The sequence below is a fragment of the Bactrocera tryoni genome, chromosome 1, assembly GCF_016617805.1.
Source record: "Bactrocera tryoni isolate S06 chromosome 1, CSIRO_BtryS06_freeze2, whole genome shotgun sequence".
Lineage (NCBI taxonomy): Eukaryota > Metazoa > Arthropoda > Insecta > Diptera > Tephritidae > Bactrocera > Bactrocera tryoni.
The window spans coordinates 22,895,936-22,914,150 of NC_052499.1; the positions used below are offsets into that span (position 1 = coordinate 22,895,936).

Sequence of the window (18,215 nt, forward strand, 5' to 3'; positions counted from 1 at the left end):
TAATTAAAAGATCGGTACATGCTAAAAGGGTCAGAACTTCCACAAACCAAGCTTGGATATTTCCTGAAAAGGGTAACTTGCAGTGTTCGTAGAAACAAATTGGTTCTGAAGTGGAAGGCGTTCAGTAAGCCACAATCTAATGACGGGACATGCCAATACTCTTATTACAGCACATTGATGACAACGAAATAATGAAGCACGAAGAGTTGTTAAGGGTTACAGAGAAGATCCAAAAGCCTCAACCTCAAATTGTGTCAAAACTTCACAACTAAAAGATGCGAGTCTTAAAAGAGTATTACAGAAAACAAATCAGCCAGTCTTGAAGATATATCTCGTCATAAGAATTCACTTTTATTACAGTTAATTCCTTACTTAATTCGAGTGACGCCAACATTTAGCAGTCCAAAGGCGTATATAGCACCGTATCAGGATCTCGCCGTCATCAAAGTACTGTGCTTCTAGTAAAATTATTTGATAAAAATCTCAATAATTTTCAGAAAGACATTTTGACACCAGTCAATTTACAATTGAATACCGAAAGGAGAACTCAATATTGTTTATATTTTCTTAATTATATATACAAACATACAATATATGTAACCACTTAGTAGATGCATCTGAAAATATATTTTTTGCTCTCGATAATAGTTTCGTTACAATTATTAACGGCGCGCGCCTACATTCATCAGGTGAGCACCATGAAATTCTATACATCCAGTCACAAGTTTTACGTCCACATCTCTCATGCTGTTAACAGCCACATCGCAAGAATGTCAAACGAATGATTCCGAGCCTCTACACCGACTTTTCGCTCGCTAACGAAGTGGGCGATAGTGGTGGGAGCGGTGGTAGCGACAGCGGCAGTGGTAGCAACAGTGGTGCCGCCGAAAAATGCAAGAACGAAATGAGTGCAGGCAGCGCCAAGCAGAAGGCTACCAATATCGCTCAGAAGGCAGCTAAGGAGGCTAAGGCTGCTTCGGACGCACAACAAGCGGCCGGTGAAGCCGCCTCCATGCAAGTCAAGGCACAGCTGGCTGAGAAAGCTATAGCGGCGGCAAAAGCGGCAGAGGCTGCGCTTGCCGGCAAACAGCAAATCGTACAACAACTCCAGAATGAGGTTCGCGAGGCTGAAGCAGTAGTACAGGAGCAGAGCACTTCTCTGCAGGACGCCCAACAAAATGTTAATGCCGCCATGCAGGCGGCGCAGAATGCGGCACAGCAGCTGAAAACACTCACGAAGGCGGTGGTTATGGCTCAGACGAATGTCGGCAATGCAGAACAGGCAGCACAGGGTGCACAACAGGAGCAAGCTGAAAAGACACAGCTCTTCGATGCCGCCAAGACACGTGTCGAACAGTTGTTGGGTCAGTTGAATGCGGCGCGCAATGATTATGCCAAAACGAAAGAGGCTGCCATGAAAGCGGCTGCTGCGGCACATGAAGCCAAGCAGAATGCGAGCCCTGGTCGGTGTTATCGCTCTTTGGCGACAGCACGTTTGTTGGCCAAGCGACATCGCTTGTTGGCGCATAGACAGCGACACTGAATGATCTGTAATTGTGTGAATGAGCGAACCGTTTAGGCGAAGAATTCAAAAATAGCGCTCTCGATGACTTGTTACATCATCCTTCATAATATATCTACGACTTTGTTATTTTGTCTAATTTTTCCTTAATTAACTTAGTCATCAAAACGACATAAAATTATTTTGCTTTTATAAAATACCCACTTTGGTTTCCAATTAACACTTCGCTAAGGAAGAAATCGTATATCAATGAAAGTAGAGTAAGGCTGCATAGATATATTGTCCTAGACACAGGATGAGGTTAGGCTAAGAAGTCGATCGTTACTCAAATCTCACTTGGACAGCTTGGAACGGCGGTCCATTTCTAATATATTTGATTATAAGACTCTCATGAATCCACAAAGCCCTTTGAGCCTATCATAAATTTGTTAAGGCGGATAATGTCAGTTTCGTTTACATTCCCTGGTTCGCCGAAAGTAAGGCTACTGAGATGTTTCAACCTCAATCTTGCAAAAATCGGACGATAGCGAAAAAAGTTCCCGGATGATTCTCACCTCACTTTCTTCCATATAACTTTGACAAATTACCCCATAATTCTCTATTGAACAATGTCCAGTAATAACTTCTACATTTGTAGCTTTGTTAAAGGAAAGTATTTCAATAGATCCTCTGGCGAAAAGGAACTTGCAGTCGCTGAGAAGTTGGTCGTCAATGAACGCGCGCTCAGAGCACGCAAGGTCCAGTGCTAGAACGTAAGATGAGAACAGTGATCCAGCTCATTCTTACTCTGAAGTAAGCGGATCAAGGGTGCTCTCTATTTTTAGCTCATCAACTTTGTCAGTACCTGCGAACTCGTTAAGACCAGGTACGCAAGTGAGACTAAGAATAAAGTCACTTGATGCTATTTCTAGCGGGGAAAAACACTCCTTAGCTAACTTTGTATACTCACGTGGTTAAAAGAAGCTGCACTTCGGAAAACGTCTTTTGCTGCCTTAATTGCCTGAAAAATACTAGAGTAATTCGGTAGTTAAGCTTGACGAAAAGCTCCTTATAGAAAACTCGGTCTCCAGTTTCCTAGTTTCGACTCCTCCGTGAAAAAACTTCAGGGCCTCTTCTCCAACGATTTCTCCCCGTCCGTATGTGAGCAAAAAAAGGCCCAATGAACAGCTTCTGCGACACAGTGGTCCAAATTTAAAGCGATACAATTGAAGGAGCACCTTTAAGCTTCTTAGCGAGTATAACCGTTTCGAGCGCCCGCCATCAGATATGTTAGATTTAAAACCTTTATTAACTTGACGGTTTCGTAGAGCCAAAACACTTATTTTCCTAAAGTTTCTGTATGGTAATCCATATAAGACAACCGATGCCTTCTTTACTGCCTCTTCAATATTTGAATCCTTTCCTTATCCTTTCTATCACGGATAAACCCTTGGTATTTCATTTTCAACAGGTTGAAGAACTGAATCTCCATATGAGGGGAAAGGGACGTCTGAGATTTTTTTCCAACTGGTAAATAAAAGCATGTTAATTTTACTTGGATTGAATTCCGAGTCGCTAAGTTGGACACTACTTTGAGTTACCCTTCGGTTAGCTCGTAGACGGTTGTTAAATTTTCCTTTTTCCAAAACAGCTACTTCGTCAGCGTAGGCTGTTACCGACAACTCACAATCTTGAGCCTCCCAACTATAATAGACATAATGATAACAATAGAACTCTAAAGACACAAAATATTCTCAACTACCTGGGTGTATGAAAGACTAAAGACGTGCTTACTGAGCACAATACTCAACATATTGCGGAAAAGGCGTCAAAAAAAACTTTCTGATTTATCAGATTGATGGCCAACATCGGAGGACTGCGACAGGTGCTTTTGATGTCTACAACACTGAATGTCTTGCTGAGGAAAAATAACCAATGCAAAGCCCTAGAAAAAATGTATCACAGAGAAGTAGTATCTGCTTTCCACTTAGTTTCAGGCAAAGCTGTATCAGTAATAAGCGGCAGCACGCCCAACGACTTACTAGCATTTGAACGAAAGAAAATATTTACGTTGAAAAAACAAGGAACAAATACCACCACCACAAAAGAGAAAATAAAGAACCGTTCCCACGTTAGTCGAGTCTAAGTAGCCGAAACGAATCTGGATTTTTATCCGGCCAAGGAATGTCAAATCAGCACCATTCCACGAAATTACTTTAGGATAGCTGCTTTCTGCAGCTACAACAACAACAACATCAAACAAAGGCCGTTCCCTCGAAAAACGAATGGCAAGCTGGGCTGTTAAAAGCTGGGACAAGGTGGTATTTGGAGGGCCACGCTAATCAGAAATATAAAAGAGTGGTCGAACAGCAAATATGGTGATTTTGAGTTTGTTATTCAGGAACGAATATTTTAGGAAATACATATCTACATACATATATAAAATGGAAAAAGTCGAAAAGCCGTCTTGTAGCGGTTAATCCAAGTAGAGGTATATTTTTCAATAGCCTTTTTTGATAAATCCCGCGTGAGCCGTGTCAAGCTCTCATGTTATTTTTTTTAGTATCGTTTGGCATTGCATCATGAAAGACTTACGCCTGTTCTGTAAATAACATCTCTCGCGCGCTTCGCTCAACTTATGGTCATCAAAATCGACCTACTCAGCGTACTATTCGCAACACCATCACCCAACTTAAGAACCAGCATTCATTATAAGATAATATTCGCCGATCGCAGCATTTATTTAACGTCGAGATCTTAAATTGAAAGAGTACAAAATACAGCGTGTGCAAGAGCTGAAGCCGCTCGACTTCATCGACATTCGACATCGCTTCGCTTTATGGGCTCTTGAAAAGTTCCAAGAAGATCCGACGTTTTCGAGCAAAATTGTGTTCAGCGATGAGGCCCATTCCTGGCTCAATAGGTACGTAAACAAGCAAAATGGCCACATTTGGAATGAATAGCAATCTGAAGAGATTCAAGAGCTACCATTTCATACAGAAACAAGTTAGAAAGGGCTAAGTTCGGGTGCAACCAAATATTTTACACTCTTGCAATTTGCAGGAATCAAAGACAGGGGAATATCTTACGATATAAACATACACTATATATAATTTATCCACTGACCTACATATACTACTGTGCCCAAAAAATAAGGTGACATTTGAATTTAAACTGCGCGCGTCGAAGGATTTGGAGAATTATTTTTTTTTTTAGGTTGGTAGTACTGTCAGTCACATTTATGTCAAATTTCATGTCAAAAAATGATTTAATTTTTGATATACGTGTCGTTTTGTGAGTTGATAAAAGTGAGTTTTTCGTTTTTTGCGATGTCGAATTTTGTTGAGCAAAGAATTTGCATTAAAATTTTGTTTACGGAATCAAATTTCTGCTGCGCATACGTTAAGGATGGTGCAGAGAGCTTTTGGTGATGAGGCTATGTCTAAAAAAAATGTTTACAAGTGGTATCGTGAGTTCCAAGCCGGCCGTGAACGTGTCGAAGACGAAGAGCGTCCAGGGCGACCATCAACCTCCATCGACGAAGCTCACGTTCAACAAATCAAAGATTTGGTGTTGAAAAACCGTCGATTAACAATTAGACAAGTAGAGACCTGATGAAGTTGGCATATCGAAAGGCTCAGCCAATACCATTATGAAGGATGTCAAATATCGACTGGTACCGAAAACATTGATTTTTTTGGAAAAAAGGCGTTGCGTTGAAGTGTGTGAAACGATGCTTTCCGACTACCAGGGTGTCATGAAACGCATTATAACTGGCGACGAGACTTGGATCTATGCTGACGACTCCGAAACAACCGATCAATCGAGCGAATATCGTGCCAAAAGAAAGCCGAGATCAAAAAAATCGCGCCAAAGTCGCTCAAAAATCAAGGTCATGTTGACTGTTTTCTTCGATTATCGTGGTGTTGTGCATTATGAATTCCTTCCAACCGGTCAAACAGTCAACAAGGAATATTATTTGAACGTTATGCGTCGTTTGCGTAACGCTATCCGCCTAAAAAGGCCGGAATTGTGGAAAGACAATTCTTGGTTTTTACACCACGATAATGCACCATCCCATACTGCCCTCGTAATTCGTGATCATTTCGCCAAAAACTCAACCCATATCGTTCCGCAACCATCGTATTCACCTGATCTGGCGCCGTGCGACTTCTGGCTGTTCATCAAACTCAAAAGACCGTTCCGGAGACACCGTTTTTATACGATAGAGGAGATTCAAGCCGCAGCGGAGACGGAACTGAAGGTCATCCCGGAAAGTGACTACAACCAGTGTTTCGAAGATTCGAAAATCGGTTGGCATAAGTGCATTGCATCGGGATGAAATTGATTTGGAAGAATAAATAAAGAATTTTCAAAATAAATACAATGTCATCTTATTTTTTCGGCATACGATTTGTTAGAAAAACCAAAATTATTATACATAGTCATTATATAAAATCAGCCGGATGTTTGAAAACCTTGGTAATGGTTATATGGGGGCTAGGTCAAGTTTTCTCCCAATTGTATCCATTTTAGGCAAAATGATATACTGTTATGAGTTAAATACGTTCTGAAATTTTCATTGAGATAACTCAAATATGGCCGGTATATCTGGCACAAAGTCACCAGGAAGTTCGAAAATCATAAGGTATATGGAAGCTCAGGAAAGTATTGGCCCGATTCCACCCCCTTTGGATACACAGAATTACTACTGCAGGAAAACGATTCTGCCTGAGTCAAAATCGGTTTGATCGGGATATCGGTTTGCTATGGAATTGCACCAAAAAGTGGGCGATGCACGCCCATAGTCCAATTTTTACCCCGGTCCCTATAAAGCCTTGTTATAACAACCCGACGGCAAATTTTTACGTTTCAGGCGTATTTAGTTATTGATTTATCGCGCTTTTAGTAGTATATGGGGAGTGAGCGGGGTTTTCATCCATTTTCACACTACCGGTAGTAGTTCTTGTAATATTCGTGCTGAGCGAATTTGGTTGTTGTAACTTTAGTGGTTTAGGAGATATATATGTACATTAAACATATTAGGGGGCGTTACCCCGCCCATTCTTTCAACATTTTTTATCCACAGGTGCCCCTTGCTACTGCGATCCACTGTGCCAAATTACAGTTTTACAAGTATATCTTAATTTAGTCCTAGTTATGGCACTTTATAGATTTTCGGTTAATGGCGATTTGTGGGCGTGGCGGTGGTTCGATTACGCCCAAATGGGCGAACTCGATTTTTTTTGTACTAAGGTGCCCACGTACCAAGTTTCATCAAGATATTTAAATTTTTACTCAAGTTACAGCATGCACGGAAGAACGGGCGGGCGGACAGACAGTCAACCGGATTTCAACTTTTCTCGTCATCCTGATCATTTACTATTGTGAACATTGAAAAGTGAATTTTTAATTTATACTGACACGTGTTTTTCGAAACGGTAAATTTGTTCTGTAAGTTGGTAGTACTGTTAGTGACATCAATGCTAAATTTCACGTCAAAATATTTATTAGTATTTGAGATACGCGTCGTTTTGTTAGGCCCTAAAAGTGAATTCTTCGATTTTTACTATGTCTGAATTTATTGAACAAAGAAGTGCGAAAATGCACCATCTCATACTGCATTGACTATTCGTGATCAGTTCGCCAAATTTTCAATAATATCGTGCCGCAATCACCGCATACACCTTCGTGTAACTTCTGGCTATTCAGCAAATTCACATGACCACTCCGAGGACACCGTTTTGATTCAATTGAGGATATAAAAGCTGAATGGAAGAAGGCTCTGATGGCCATCACGATGGAGGATTTTTCCAAGTGCTATGATGACCAGAAAATTCATTGGCATAAGTGTATTGGAGCGGGAGGGGATTACTTTGAAGGAGCTGAAATAGACAAAATTCACCTTTCAACCTGATCACATTAGTATACATATGTATATACTAGGCCGAGTCGATTTGTGGGGAGGCAAAAAAATCGGCGATTTTTAAATCGACCCGCCCTAGTATATACCCTATACCTATCTCGGGCAATTTTAGGTGATACGAACAACCGTTAGGTGAACAAAACTATAATATAAACTATACTAGAATATAAAAACAACTTGTTGAAGCCTGAAATTGAAGCGATATTTGCTTTCAACAAGACGGCGCCACTTCCCACACAATTGCTTCAATCAATGGATTTATTAAGAGAACACTTCATGTTTTATTCCAATCGATTGGCCACCAAGATCATGTGATATCATAGCGTAGGGCTTTCTCCTGTGGGCATATGTAAAGTCTTAAGTCTATGCGGACAGACAATCCCGCTTCGATTCAGGTCTTGGCACAAAACATCACGCATGTCATTCGCTGGTTACTAGTCGAACTGCTGGAACGAGTCATCGAAAATTGGTAATAAGCATTGTCTATTGATTGGAAGTTTCTGTGTTTTTCCTTTAAATTTTCCCGTTGAGGATGACGCTGAACACACATTTTTCAAATGCTTGCGCTGGCAAACACAGCGAAATAGGCTCCACATTTTAGCCCCCCTGAATACGGACAACATAACTGTCATGCTTCACAACATGAAAAACTGGAAAACCTTAAAGTTACATAGAAAACGGGAATTGGATGCAGGTAAAACTGTGTAAGTCTTAAGACGAGAATTATGGAACGCCACCACGAGGTACTGCCAAAGAGGTCCGGTCCTGTGGTTGCCTAGAGAATGTTTTAGTTGACTGCAAGTTACATATACTTTATTTCTCAAACTCCCACGTAAAACATAACATCCAGAAGGCTTTCAACAAAAAGTCCAATTTATATTATTTGCAAAGAAAAAAGTTTATTTTCTTTATTCACAATCGTTTTGCAGTTTTTTTTTTGCTTTTAGATGATACTTAATAGTTGTTTTTATTTTGTTATTGTTTCGTACAAATGATATATAAGTATGTATACATAACTTAGAACTTATAATGTAATAAATCCATATTTTTAAATGTAAATTTTGTGTTTAAAGTTTTCTTTATTTTTTGTTTTTGTTTTTAAATTAGCAATTTCAGTTGCAGTTGCAGTTCGTTCGATTTCGTTTATGCTTTTTTGTTTTTGTAAAATTTTTTTCTTTAGGGAATAAAAATTTAAAATTCCTTTGCATGCTGCCAAAATGGGTAACCGCCTAAAGGATACCATACATTTACAGTAATTTAGCATTTTTTGCGGCTTTTCTTATGCTTTACACAAACTGTTTTTGTAGAGTTCATTTTTTTTTTTGATTTTTTGAATTTTCGTTTTTGGTCTCAAATTACAAAAATTGAAACAATGCAAAGACAATAATTAAATAATACATTACAAATACACAAACAGTTGTGTGTGTGTGTGTGTGTATGCTGCTGTGCCTATACATACATATGTACATATGTATGTATTTTGTACGTTATAATCGTATTTTTATATGTGTATGTGTGTGTGTTAGCTTACTATTGTGGCTTAAATAAATAAAAGGGGTAAGGGGGGCTATGGTAGAGTTGCTTTGGAGAAATTATACAAATTCAGTTGCAACCATTGTCAGGTCTAACGGTGTATACATATATGTGTGTGAGAATAGTTTTAGGAAATGCAGCTTATTTTATCGTTAGTTATTTTTAATTTCTGTGAAAGCATATAATCTTTAGATGATTTCAAATTAAAAATTTGTTCTGAAAGCAAAAATTTTATTTTTTGTCCATTTTATTTTAAAATTTGCTTAAGAAAATAAAAGAAATAAATAAGGCTGACGATAAAAATTAAAAAGTAATAATTAAAAAGATATGCACAAATTAAAACAATTTCAAAAACCTAATTAAAATTTAAATTAAAAATTTAATAAAATTAAAAAATATATGTATATGTATGTATAGATATACATACATATAAATAAAATGTTTAAAAAATATATAATAAAAAAAAATAAAAATAGTAAAATAAATAATAATGAAAACAAAAAATAATAAAAAAGCAAAAGTAATAAAAGAGCGTAAACAAATGTAAAAAAAAATAAAAAAAACTAAAAAGCGTTTGTAGGTAATGTTTTTGTTTAACACTATAACCAACAAAAATAATTAAGAAAAAATAAAAATAATGCAAAATTTAAAAAAAAATAATGCAAAAAAAAAAAATTTAAAAAAAAATAATTATGAAAGTTATAAAAAAAAATTAAATTATACAAAAATAATTAGAGAAATATAAAAAAAAATGATTAAATACAAAAAAATGCCTGCATATAATTTTTTTAAATATTTTAAAAATTGATTTTGGTAAACAAACAAAAAAAGGAACTACAATAAAAAGTAATTAAAAATATATGGTATTAAATAAACAAAAAATTAAATTATTTTGTAAATATTTATAAAATAATAATGTTACATTTATAAAATAATGCCTGAAGGTAATGTGTAGTTTTTTGTTTTTATTTTGAAAAGCAAAACAGACAATATATGTGCATACATATGTACATATATGTTGGGGGGCAAACAAAAAAAACAAAAACATATATTTTACGGGGAATTATAGTTTTACAAATAAATGCGTTTGGATCAAGGCCAACTAAAGTCCTTTTTTGAATATCGTTTTAATTTTTTTAAAGTGTGTTTTTTAAAGAAAATACTAACAATTATACGTAACATAACATGAGTGTAATTATAGAATAGGCTATACCAAATAAATGATAATAAAAAAAGAAAAAAAGGACAAAAAAAAAATAAAAAGATTAAAAAAAAAAATAATAATAAAATAAAGAAAATTAAATAAGCAATGTTCTTAAAAATAAAAAAATTTATAAAAAATGTAATAAAAAATATAAAAAAAATTAACCTAATAATTAAAAATAAATAAAAATTAAAAAAAACAGGAATAAAATTTAAAAAAAAATTTAAAAATAATAAAAATAAATCATAATATATTAAATACAAAAAATATTACTTATAAAAGTTTGCATGCATAAATTATAAGACACTTGCAATAAATGTAAATGTATAAATGTGTTTACGCTGTGTTATTGTGATGCTTACGCAGTTTTTCTTATACTTTTTTCAATAAATTTTTAACTTTTATTTTATTTTGCTATTTTATGTCACCCACTACTTCGCCTCCACAGCAATATTGTGTACCGTTTGCAATTCCGCAAGCTAGAATGCGCCCTCATGCCACACTAACGGTGTGTAATAACATACAATTTTTTTTGCTTTGTTTTATTTGTTTTTGCATATGCATATGTATATATGTATGTATATATTTTTCTTAATTTCTTATACAATTTTAAGTCTCACAATACAAGTTGCGCTTGGCTTGCCGCAACATAAAAATCTCGTTCGCCAATTTCGCCCTACAATAATACCTAACACATAGAAATTATAATAAAAATATATGTATGTATATGTATAAATAACTTTTTTTGTTGCAAATATTTACAATTGACATTATCAATTAATGGTAATATAATCAAAAAACAAAATGATACCCTGTAAAGAGTTGTTTTCAACCTTAATGCTAATTTTTTTTTTGTCGAAATTTCTATTAACGCTTTTTGAAAACTGAAAATGACAAACTTTAAACATTTTTTGCTTTATTTTGTTGGTTTCACTGCTCCGCACACATACACATTCTTTATTCTAGACTATGCTAAGCGCCTATATGTAGATTTTTAACTATTCTTCAATTTTAATTTTAATTATTTTTTATTGTAATTTTAATTTTAATTATTTTTTATTGTATTTTAATTATTTTTATGTTTAATTATTTTTTATAGTACAACTATTTTTATTTCTAATAATTTTTGTATTGTGAAAGCATACTGTGAAATCATAATTAGATTTAATATATATTTGTTTACATAATTTTTAAAACATACACAGTTAAATTATTACAGTTACTTAATAATTTTGTTTTTTATAAATTTTTATCAATCAATAATTTTTGTTTACACTTTTAAGTCATTTAACTTTAGTTATGTGTGTGTCTGTTTGTGTATATTATCAATTAGTTAATCAATTATAACATTAAGTCATAAAGTTGTTAATATTTTAAATAGCAATATTACATATACATATGTATGTATGTATATATGCATATATTTTTTATTTATTTAATTTTTTACTCAATAATAAATACACTTTGTATAGACATAATAAAATTCTTCTGCTTTCTTCAGTTGTTTGCCACAAACACATCAGCAATGTATAATTTTTTGCTTAATTTCTTTTATAACATTTCGCCTACATATTTATATAACTAAGTATATGCTTTCTTCATATATATGTATATGTATTTATGTTTAGTTTAGTAGTCAATAAGTAAAACTAAGTTAATTAAGTTTCCATTATAATCACGTTTTGTTAATTGTGTGGTGTGTATGTGTATGTGTGTGTGTGTTTGTATATGTGTGTAATTATATATATTAAATGAAAAATAAAAATTATTATTGGTGAATACTGACATGTCTGCAATCTATCAATAATATCAACATATTCGATTAAATCGTCCGCGCGTGTCGCTTGCCGCATGCTGCAAACTTTTATCACACTAGTGTAGCGCGGAGTTTAATGTGTCTAACAAAGGGTCTACAAACCATTTTTGATTTTATAATGAGCACTTGTTGCTCACCCGCACAGGCGCATGTATATACAAATATTATGTGTTTTTTTTTGCACTGCACTTTGCAATGGCCGAAGCTCTCTTTCATTTTTGTTATTGTTCTGTTACATTTGTTTCGTTTCGTTTTCTTTATAACGCTTCAGTTTAAGTACTTTCGGCAACGCTTGGAACCACAGGAACAGGGTATCTTCTCATCCTCGAAGGGAAATTTGTAATCATAGGTTAGCTCTTCGCCTTGTACGATGCGTCGCAAGGCGAATATAATTATGTGTTTATGACCGAGTATATCCACCACTTTGGAGTAGCAATTGGGCTGGAAAAGGAGGAAGCGTAAATTAGCCTTAATATATAATTTACGATGGCAAAAATTTAACACACAAAAAGTAAATATTGTCTACTTATAAATAATTATACCCTGAACAGGTATTAAGTTTGCCACGAAATTTTTAACTCTCAGAAAGAAACATTGGAAATCATATAAAGTATATACTTTGTGACAAAAAAGTACCCGGAAATGGAAATAAAAAGCGATATATTTAATTATTCATTAATATTTATTTTGTCGCCTTCAAAGTAATCCCCAGCAGATGTAATACACACACGAAATTTGGTTAGAAATACAAAATTTGTGACAAATTATTTTTTCGATATTTTTATCCATTGTAAAAACATAAACAGCGTTGGTCTGAAAGGTAGCTCAACGTGGTTTCTGAAAGGTAGCTCAACGTGGTTTCCTAACCTAAAATATTATAAATTTCCGATTAAATCAGAGTCGAGTAATTTACTGTGGATACCTCCAAGGACACGCGTTAGTTTAGATATTTGCCAAATAGTAATAAAAAAAGTGAATCAGATTGGAAGCATACCGAAAGAATCAGAATTTTTTCCCACGATAGTCGGGTTTAGGTAACCGTCGGCTAACGGCTGTCAACTCGGCACCATTTCTCGAAATTACTACAAGAATGTTTACTGCCGTTACTGAAACAGTTATAACTTTTCATCTGAAGACAGATAATCTTCGCATGCTTCTTCAAATCTCTAGAACAGCTCCAACATATCTACCATTAGATGTGATCGATATATGTATATATAATGAACACAACAACAACAATAGCAGCAGCAAGGAGTTAAAAATTGATATTCTCACGGATCTGAGCAATATATACTATACCTACACAATAACAGCAAGGCCCTGCTTTAAAATTGTCAAAAAAAAAAAGTCAGGAACGAAACGATCTCAACGATATTTTTTAACACGATCACTTAAAATACATGCCTACAATATTTCTTTTTAAGAAAATATTTAATATGCTAATCTTTAATAAGATCAAGTAGTATAAACTCTACATGCATTATCCAACAAGTGAGTCGTCGGTTTTATTAAAAGTGAATCGTTTTTGCTTCAAGTCTGTACTCACCTCACACGAGTGATTTATGAAACGCGCCGCATTGCCGCGCATAGTTGCGTCCACCACCAAATTATCGTCAATCTTAAACATATAGCAGCCAATGCCACGACTGTTGTAGTTGCGTTCGCGCTTGTCGGTTAAAGTGGAACGTATCAATTCGCCAGCATATTCAATAACCATTTCGCCTGTGTAAACCAAAATACAAAAAATTTAGTAAAAATGAATAAAATTTGATGCAAAAGTGCAACCAACCCGCTTCGATGTCTTTCGTGCAGTAGAGACCGCGTCCGTGTATGTGCGAGCGGAAGACGCCAACATAATCTTTGTAGGTTTCCTTGAGTGTACGATATTTCATAGCCATCGGTAGATTACTGCCCGTGCCGCGTCTGAAAATGTAAGTGCATTTAATAAAAATCAAAGCATTAACGGTTTATTTGCAACACACTCACCTTGGTATAAGCTCAGTGTCGGAGGGCTGCACAAACACCTGTATGGGTTGTTTGCGATGTCTGGATGCCAACCAGCTGAACATGTCGTATTCGGAGCGCGTCGCATATGGCTCGCAGCGTGCAGAATCGTATGGATTCTCCTGCAGCTCATCCGGATCGGACGCATAGTCAAGTGAACCGTTCAGTTCAATATTGCTGCCAGCCAGCGTGGCGCTCAACAATGCAGCGTTATTGCCGGCCGTCGATGATGCGCCGCCATTTGTTGCGCCTGTGTGCGTATTTGTTGTTGTGCGCTTATGGTATTTAGGCGTATATTTGGTGCAACGCTCTACGCCCGGCAACTGCTCAATTAGATACTTCAGCGCATTCGTCTTCAGACCCATCATTTGCACACCGGCCATATCGGCGAGTGGACCCTCTGGCAACGGCGACAAGCCGTGTGCGCGACGTGCAACTTGTACTGCCTCGAAAACTTTCTCCCAAATATCAGCAATCGAGCTGGATTTATAGGTGAAGCCATCCTCGCTTTGTATCTCGTAGAGCAAGTGTGGGCCACTGATTTTCTTCGGATCTCGTTGTGGTGGCGGCGGCGGTGGTGTCGGCTTGCGTGTCGCCAATAAAGGCTCTTGTGTGCGTGCGGCCAGTGCGCCGGTCCGCTCTACTTCGTCACATTGTCGCGCAGCGCTGAGGTTTCCATTCGTGGTATTCATAGCCATTGACGTTAGCACTTTAGGCGCAAGTTTCGGCAAATCGAAGTTAGTGCCTATCACTTCGAGCGAGCCATTTGGCATGTGCGCGCTCATCTTGGCGGCCATTTGTGTGATGTATTCCGTAGCGGCAGCTGCCACATCGGCATTATCATCAGCGTTTACGCTTGTGTTGTAGTTGTTGGGCATGCCATTCTGATACTTGATAGTGTCGGCAGCCATTTTGGCGCTGACGCCTGACATGCCACTTAGATAGCTGACGTTATTCAACTCAATATTGGTCGCTTCTGCTGTGGTGGCCGTGGCCAGTGAGTCCGCACAGTCTTCATTCGTTAAATTATCGAGTATTTTGCTAATTTTTTCTTTCACAGCGGGCTCATCACTGTCGGACATATCGTGATCGCCATCTTCTGTGGGCATTTTCAAGCTAAAACCATCATCATCTTCGTCCTCATCCTCCTCATCGTCGTCCTCATCATCATCCATGTCGTCCATACAATCACCATCATGCTCACATATATCACTGCCAGCCAGCGCGTCCACGTGACCATTGAGCGTATACGTTTCCTCCGGTGTGGGCGTTAGCTCTTTGGGCTTTTCGTTTGCCACCAGACAGGTGCCAGTGTACCGCGGCAAATTGTTGTGCACCATTTCCTGCAGCTGTTGGCAAGTCGTCGACAGCGTGGTCTCGGTTTCAATTAAGTCCAAGTCACACTTGATGCTGTCGTCGACGAAGTGCGGCTCCGGCGATAGCGACTTCATCATGATTGCCGTTTCTTGGTGGGGCTCATGCAGCTGCATTTGCATTACCTGTTGTTGTTGCTGCTGCTGCTGCTGGTGGTGGTGTTGTGGTGAGTGCAGCATGTGCAGCATTTGCTCATCTTTCTTCACCTCGGCCTCATAATAGATTTTGGCGCTGTTCACCGCGTTCCTGCTGTCATAGCACTTGGCGTCCACAGCGTTCATAACGGACATCTTCGGCATGACACCGGTGGGCGGCTTCACTTGCAGCGGCGGCGTTGTGGCGACTATGTGCTCTTGCCGCTGCTGCATGGGTAGCACACGATTTGTCGGACGGGAACCCATTGTGGTTGTCGTGGCGTTGCTATTACTGCCGTTGTTGCTGTTGTTGTTGTATTGCAGTGTTTGTTGCAAGGGATTCACGATGTTCGTCGGCACGTTGACATTGCCGAACGCCGAATTCGTGTATTGCAGACAACGCGCATTGCCGTTGTTGTTGCTGCTGTTGGTAATGCCCGCCAGAGTTGCATTAGTGTTGGTGTGCGCTGCCGCTAAAATGCTGTTCTCCTGTTCATGCGGCTGTTGTTGCTGCGGCGTGGGCGGCGGAAAACTCTCCACCTGCTCCAAGCTTAGACTATTAAACTCTATCTGTTGCGTGTGTGGCAACTGCGGCTGCTGTTGCTGATGGCTACAGTCGTAGCTGTGCGTCATATTGCCGTTGGTAAGGTGCGGCGCGGGGGGATGTTGCTCCTCCGGTGCGACACCGCCACTGCTGTACATCGTTGTGGGCGCATTGTTGTACGGTTGTTGTGGCACTACTGGCGCCTCGGCGAAATGTTGCGGCTGCAACGACGGGGCTGGCTGCTGGTATTCGAGCAATTTGTTGCTGTTATTGCCGTTGTTGTTGCCGGTGCCGTGTGGCATTGGCATGGTGGGCGCTGGCACGGTGGCTGGCGTCAGATTATGACTCGGCTCCGTGGCAAATTGTGGTGGCTGCACTTGCGACTGCGGTTGCTGTTGTTGCAGTGGCTGCTGCTGCTGTTGCTGTGGCTGTGACAAGCACATCTGCGCTGTTTGTGGTTGTGGTTTCAGCATTGCCATTTTCGTCGCTTGCTGCGCGGGCGCCTGCGGCGTTTGCAATTGCTGCTGCTGCGGTTGTTGCAACTGTTGCTGTTGCTGCTGCTGCTGCAGCAGTTGTGACTGCGTTGACTGTTGTTGTTGTTGTTGCTGCTGCTGTTTGTTCACTGTGTTTGCAGCCGTCTTCAGCACTTTCGGCTTCACCTCTGCCTTATTGGCGGTGATTGGTCGGATCAGGTTAGTTTTGCGCGCTGCTGTCGTCATCGTTGCCGGCACGCTGGACAAGGCCTTCACCGTTGTCGCCTGATTGATGCTGCTTGTCGTTGTTGTTGTAGTAACTGAAGTTACAAATATGGACACGGCTGCCGTGTCGGTGTGGTTGGACACTTTGCTGTAAGCAACTGTGTTGGACTGCTGCGGCGTTGCTGCTTTCGTGACTGGCGTCAGTGTGATATGCGCTTCAGCTGCTGCTGCCGCCACCGCTGTGGCTGTGGCTGCCACGTTGGCTGCAACGTTTCGTGCATACGCTTGTTGTTGTTGCTGCTGCGCCTTGTTGTTGTTACTCAATTTGGACGCCTGCTGCGTGGATTGCGTCACTGTGGTGGGCAACACCTTATTCACCACTTGCTGCGGCTGCACCTTCGTAACGGTCGACATTGGCGTGGCCTTTACTGCGTTGCTGCGTTTTACCTGCGCAACCGGTGGCACCTTTGCTGTAACTACGTGCACATTGTTGTTTGATTGCTGTGTTTGGTGTTGCTGCTGTTCAACCAATTGTGGCTGAAATTGGAATCTGGATGTTGTCACAGTTGGCGTAACGGTCGCGGCCGTCACTGTGGCGGAGACGCTATTTTCGGTTGTTTGTAGGCGGAATATTTGTTGTTGCTCGTTGGTTTGTAAATCATTGTTTTGTGTGGTTTGCTGTTGTTGTTGTATTACCGCGGCAGCATTAAGGAAATTCGGTTGTTGTGTTGTAGTTTGTGGTTGTTGCTGTACGATTGTTGGCGTCGTATCGACATTGTTGAGTACAACATATCCAGTTGGTATATCCACAATGGGCTCGATTTTGCTGGCCTAGAGACAGATAAATGTGAGATGTGTTAATATGTCTTAAGTGAGGTTATGTGTAATTAAAAACCATTAGGTATTTTACGTGAGGAGCAAATATTTATATAATCAGAGGAGCACCGAAAACTAAATGTAATACTGTAAATGAGAGTTTACCATAAGTTAAATAACTGTTTTATTTTAACAATCAATATAAAATTCTCTATCGAAAAAATTTAACTTATTTATCGTCTATCCTCTTCAATGAAATGCTTCTCATAAACAATAAAATCATATTGACGCCTTTTACAATGCCTAGGCACTTCTCGATGTTATGTTAGATGTTCTCTAGTGACTTTTAGAACGCTCTAGGCACTCCCCGATGTTAAGTTAGATATTCTCTAATTTGGCTTTTTAGAAAGTTTTAAGAATTTTTTACTCTCTTTGAGCGATCTCCCGCTCTTGGCATATTTTTGAAAAGTATTTTTCCTTTTCAGAAATCTACGTGGAGTTTTAACAATACTTTTTTCAGACCAGAAGAAAAATTTTTAATAATTTGAATTTTATCGTGGCTGGTCTTTGAATCAGCGACTGCTGAGTGGTAGTTATGTGTAGGGAAAAGGTTAAGTAATATCTTTTTCTGATGTCAGAAGTTTCCCTCCTTAAAATAACTCCTT

The 18,215-nt window shown here is 38.4% G+C and overlaps 2 protein-coding genes across 2 annotated transcripts in view; one reads left to right on the forward strand and one right to left on the reverse strand.

Annotated features, from left to right (window-relative positions):
* Nucleotides 1-534: 534 nt before the first annotated feature.
* Nucleotides 535-1,688, forward strand: LOC120782765. The gene is made up of 2 exons (XM_040115226.1): nt 535-689; nt 758-1,688. Exons 1-2 carry the CDS (start codon nt 612-614, stop codon nt 1,541-1,543), a joined length of 864 nt encoding a protein of 287 aa, XP_039971160.1. The 5' UTR covers nt 535-611; the 3' UTR covers nt 1,544-1,688.
* A 10,464-nt stretch (nt 1,689-12,152) lies between these two features.
* LOC120767050 (histone-lysine N-methyltransferase trithorax) overlaps nt 12,153-18,215 on the reverse strand; it is a 58,548-nt gene continuing 52,485 nt past the window's right edge. Inside the window, exons 7-10 of the mRNA XM_040092904.1 lie at nt 13,967-17,565; nt 13,770-13,903; nt 13,527-13,702; nt 12,153-12,421 (exon numbers count right to left, since the gene is read on the reverse strand). Of these exons, the coding sequence (XP_039948838.1) occupies nt 12,248-12,421; nt 13,527-13,702; nt 13,770-13,903; nt 13,967-17,565 (4,083 nt within the window). The 3' untranslated portion in view covers nt 12,153-12,247. The remainder of the gene's footprint in view (nt 12,422-13,526; nt 13,703-13,769; nt 13,904-13,966; nt 17,566-18,215) is intronic.

What these genes read in the sequence shown, in the direction of transcription:
- LOC120782765 (XM_040115226.1), top strand. Translation starts at nt 612, where the DNA reads ATGCATCTGAAAATATATTTTTTGCTCTCGATAATAGTTTCGTTACAA. An exon ending in CGCGCGCCTACATTCATCAG is followed by an intron (nt 690 to 757) that starts GTGAGCACCATG and finishes TGCTGTTAACAG; the next exon opens with CCACATCGCAAGAATGTCAA.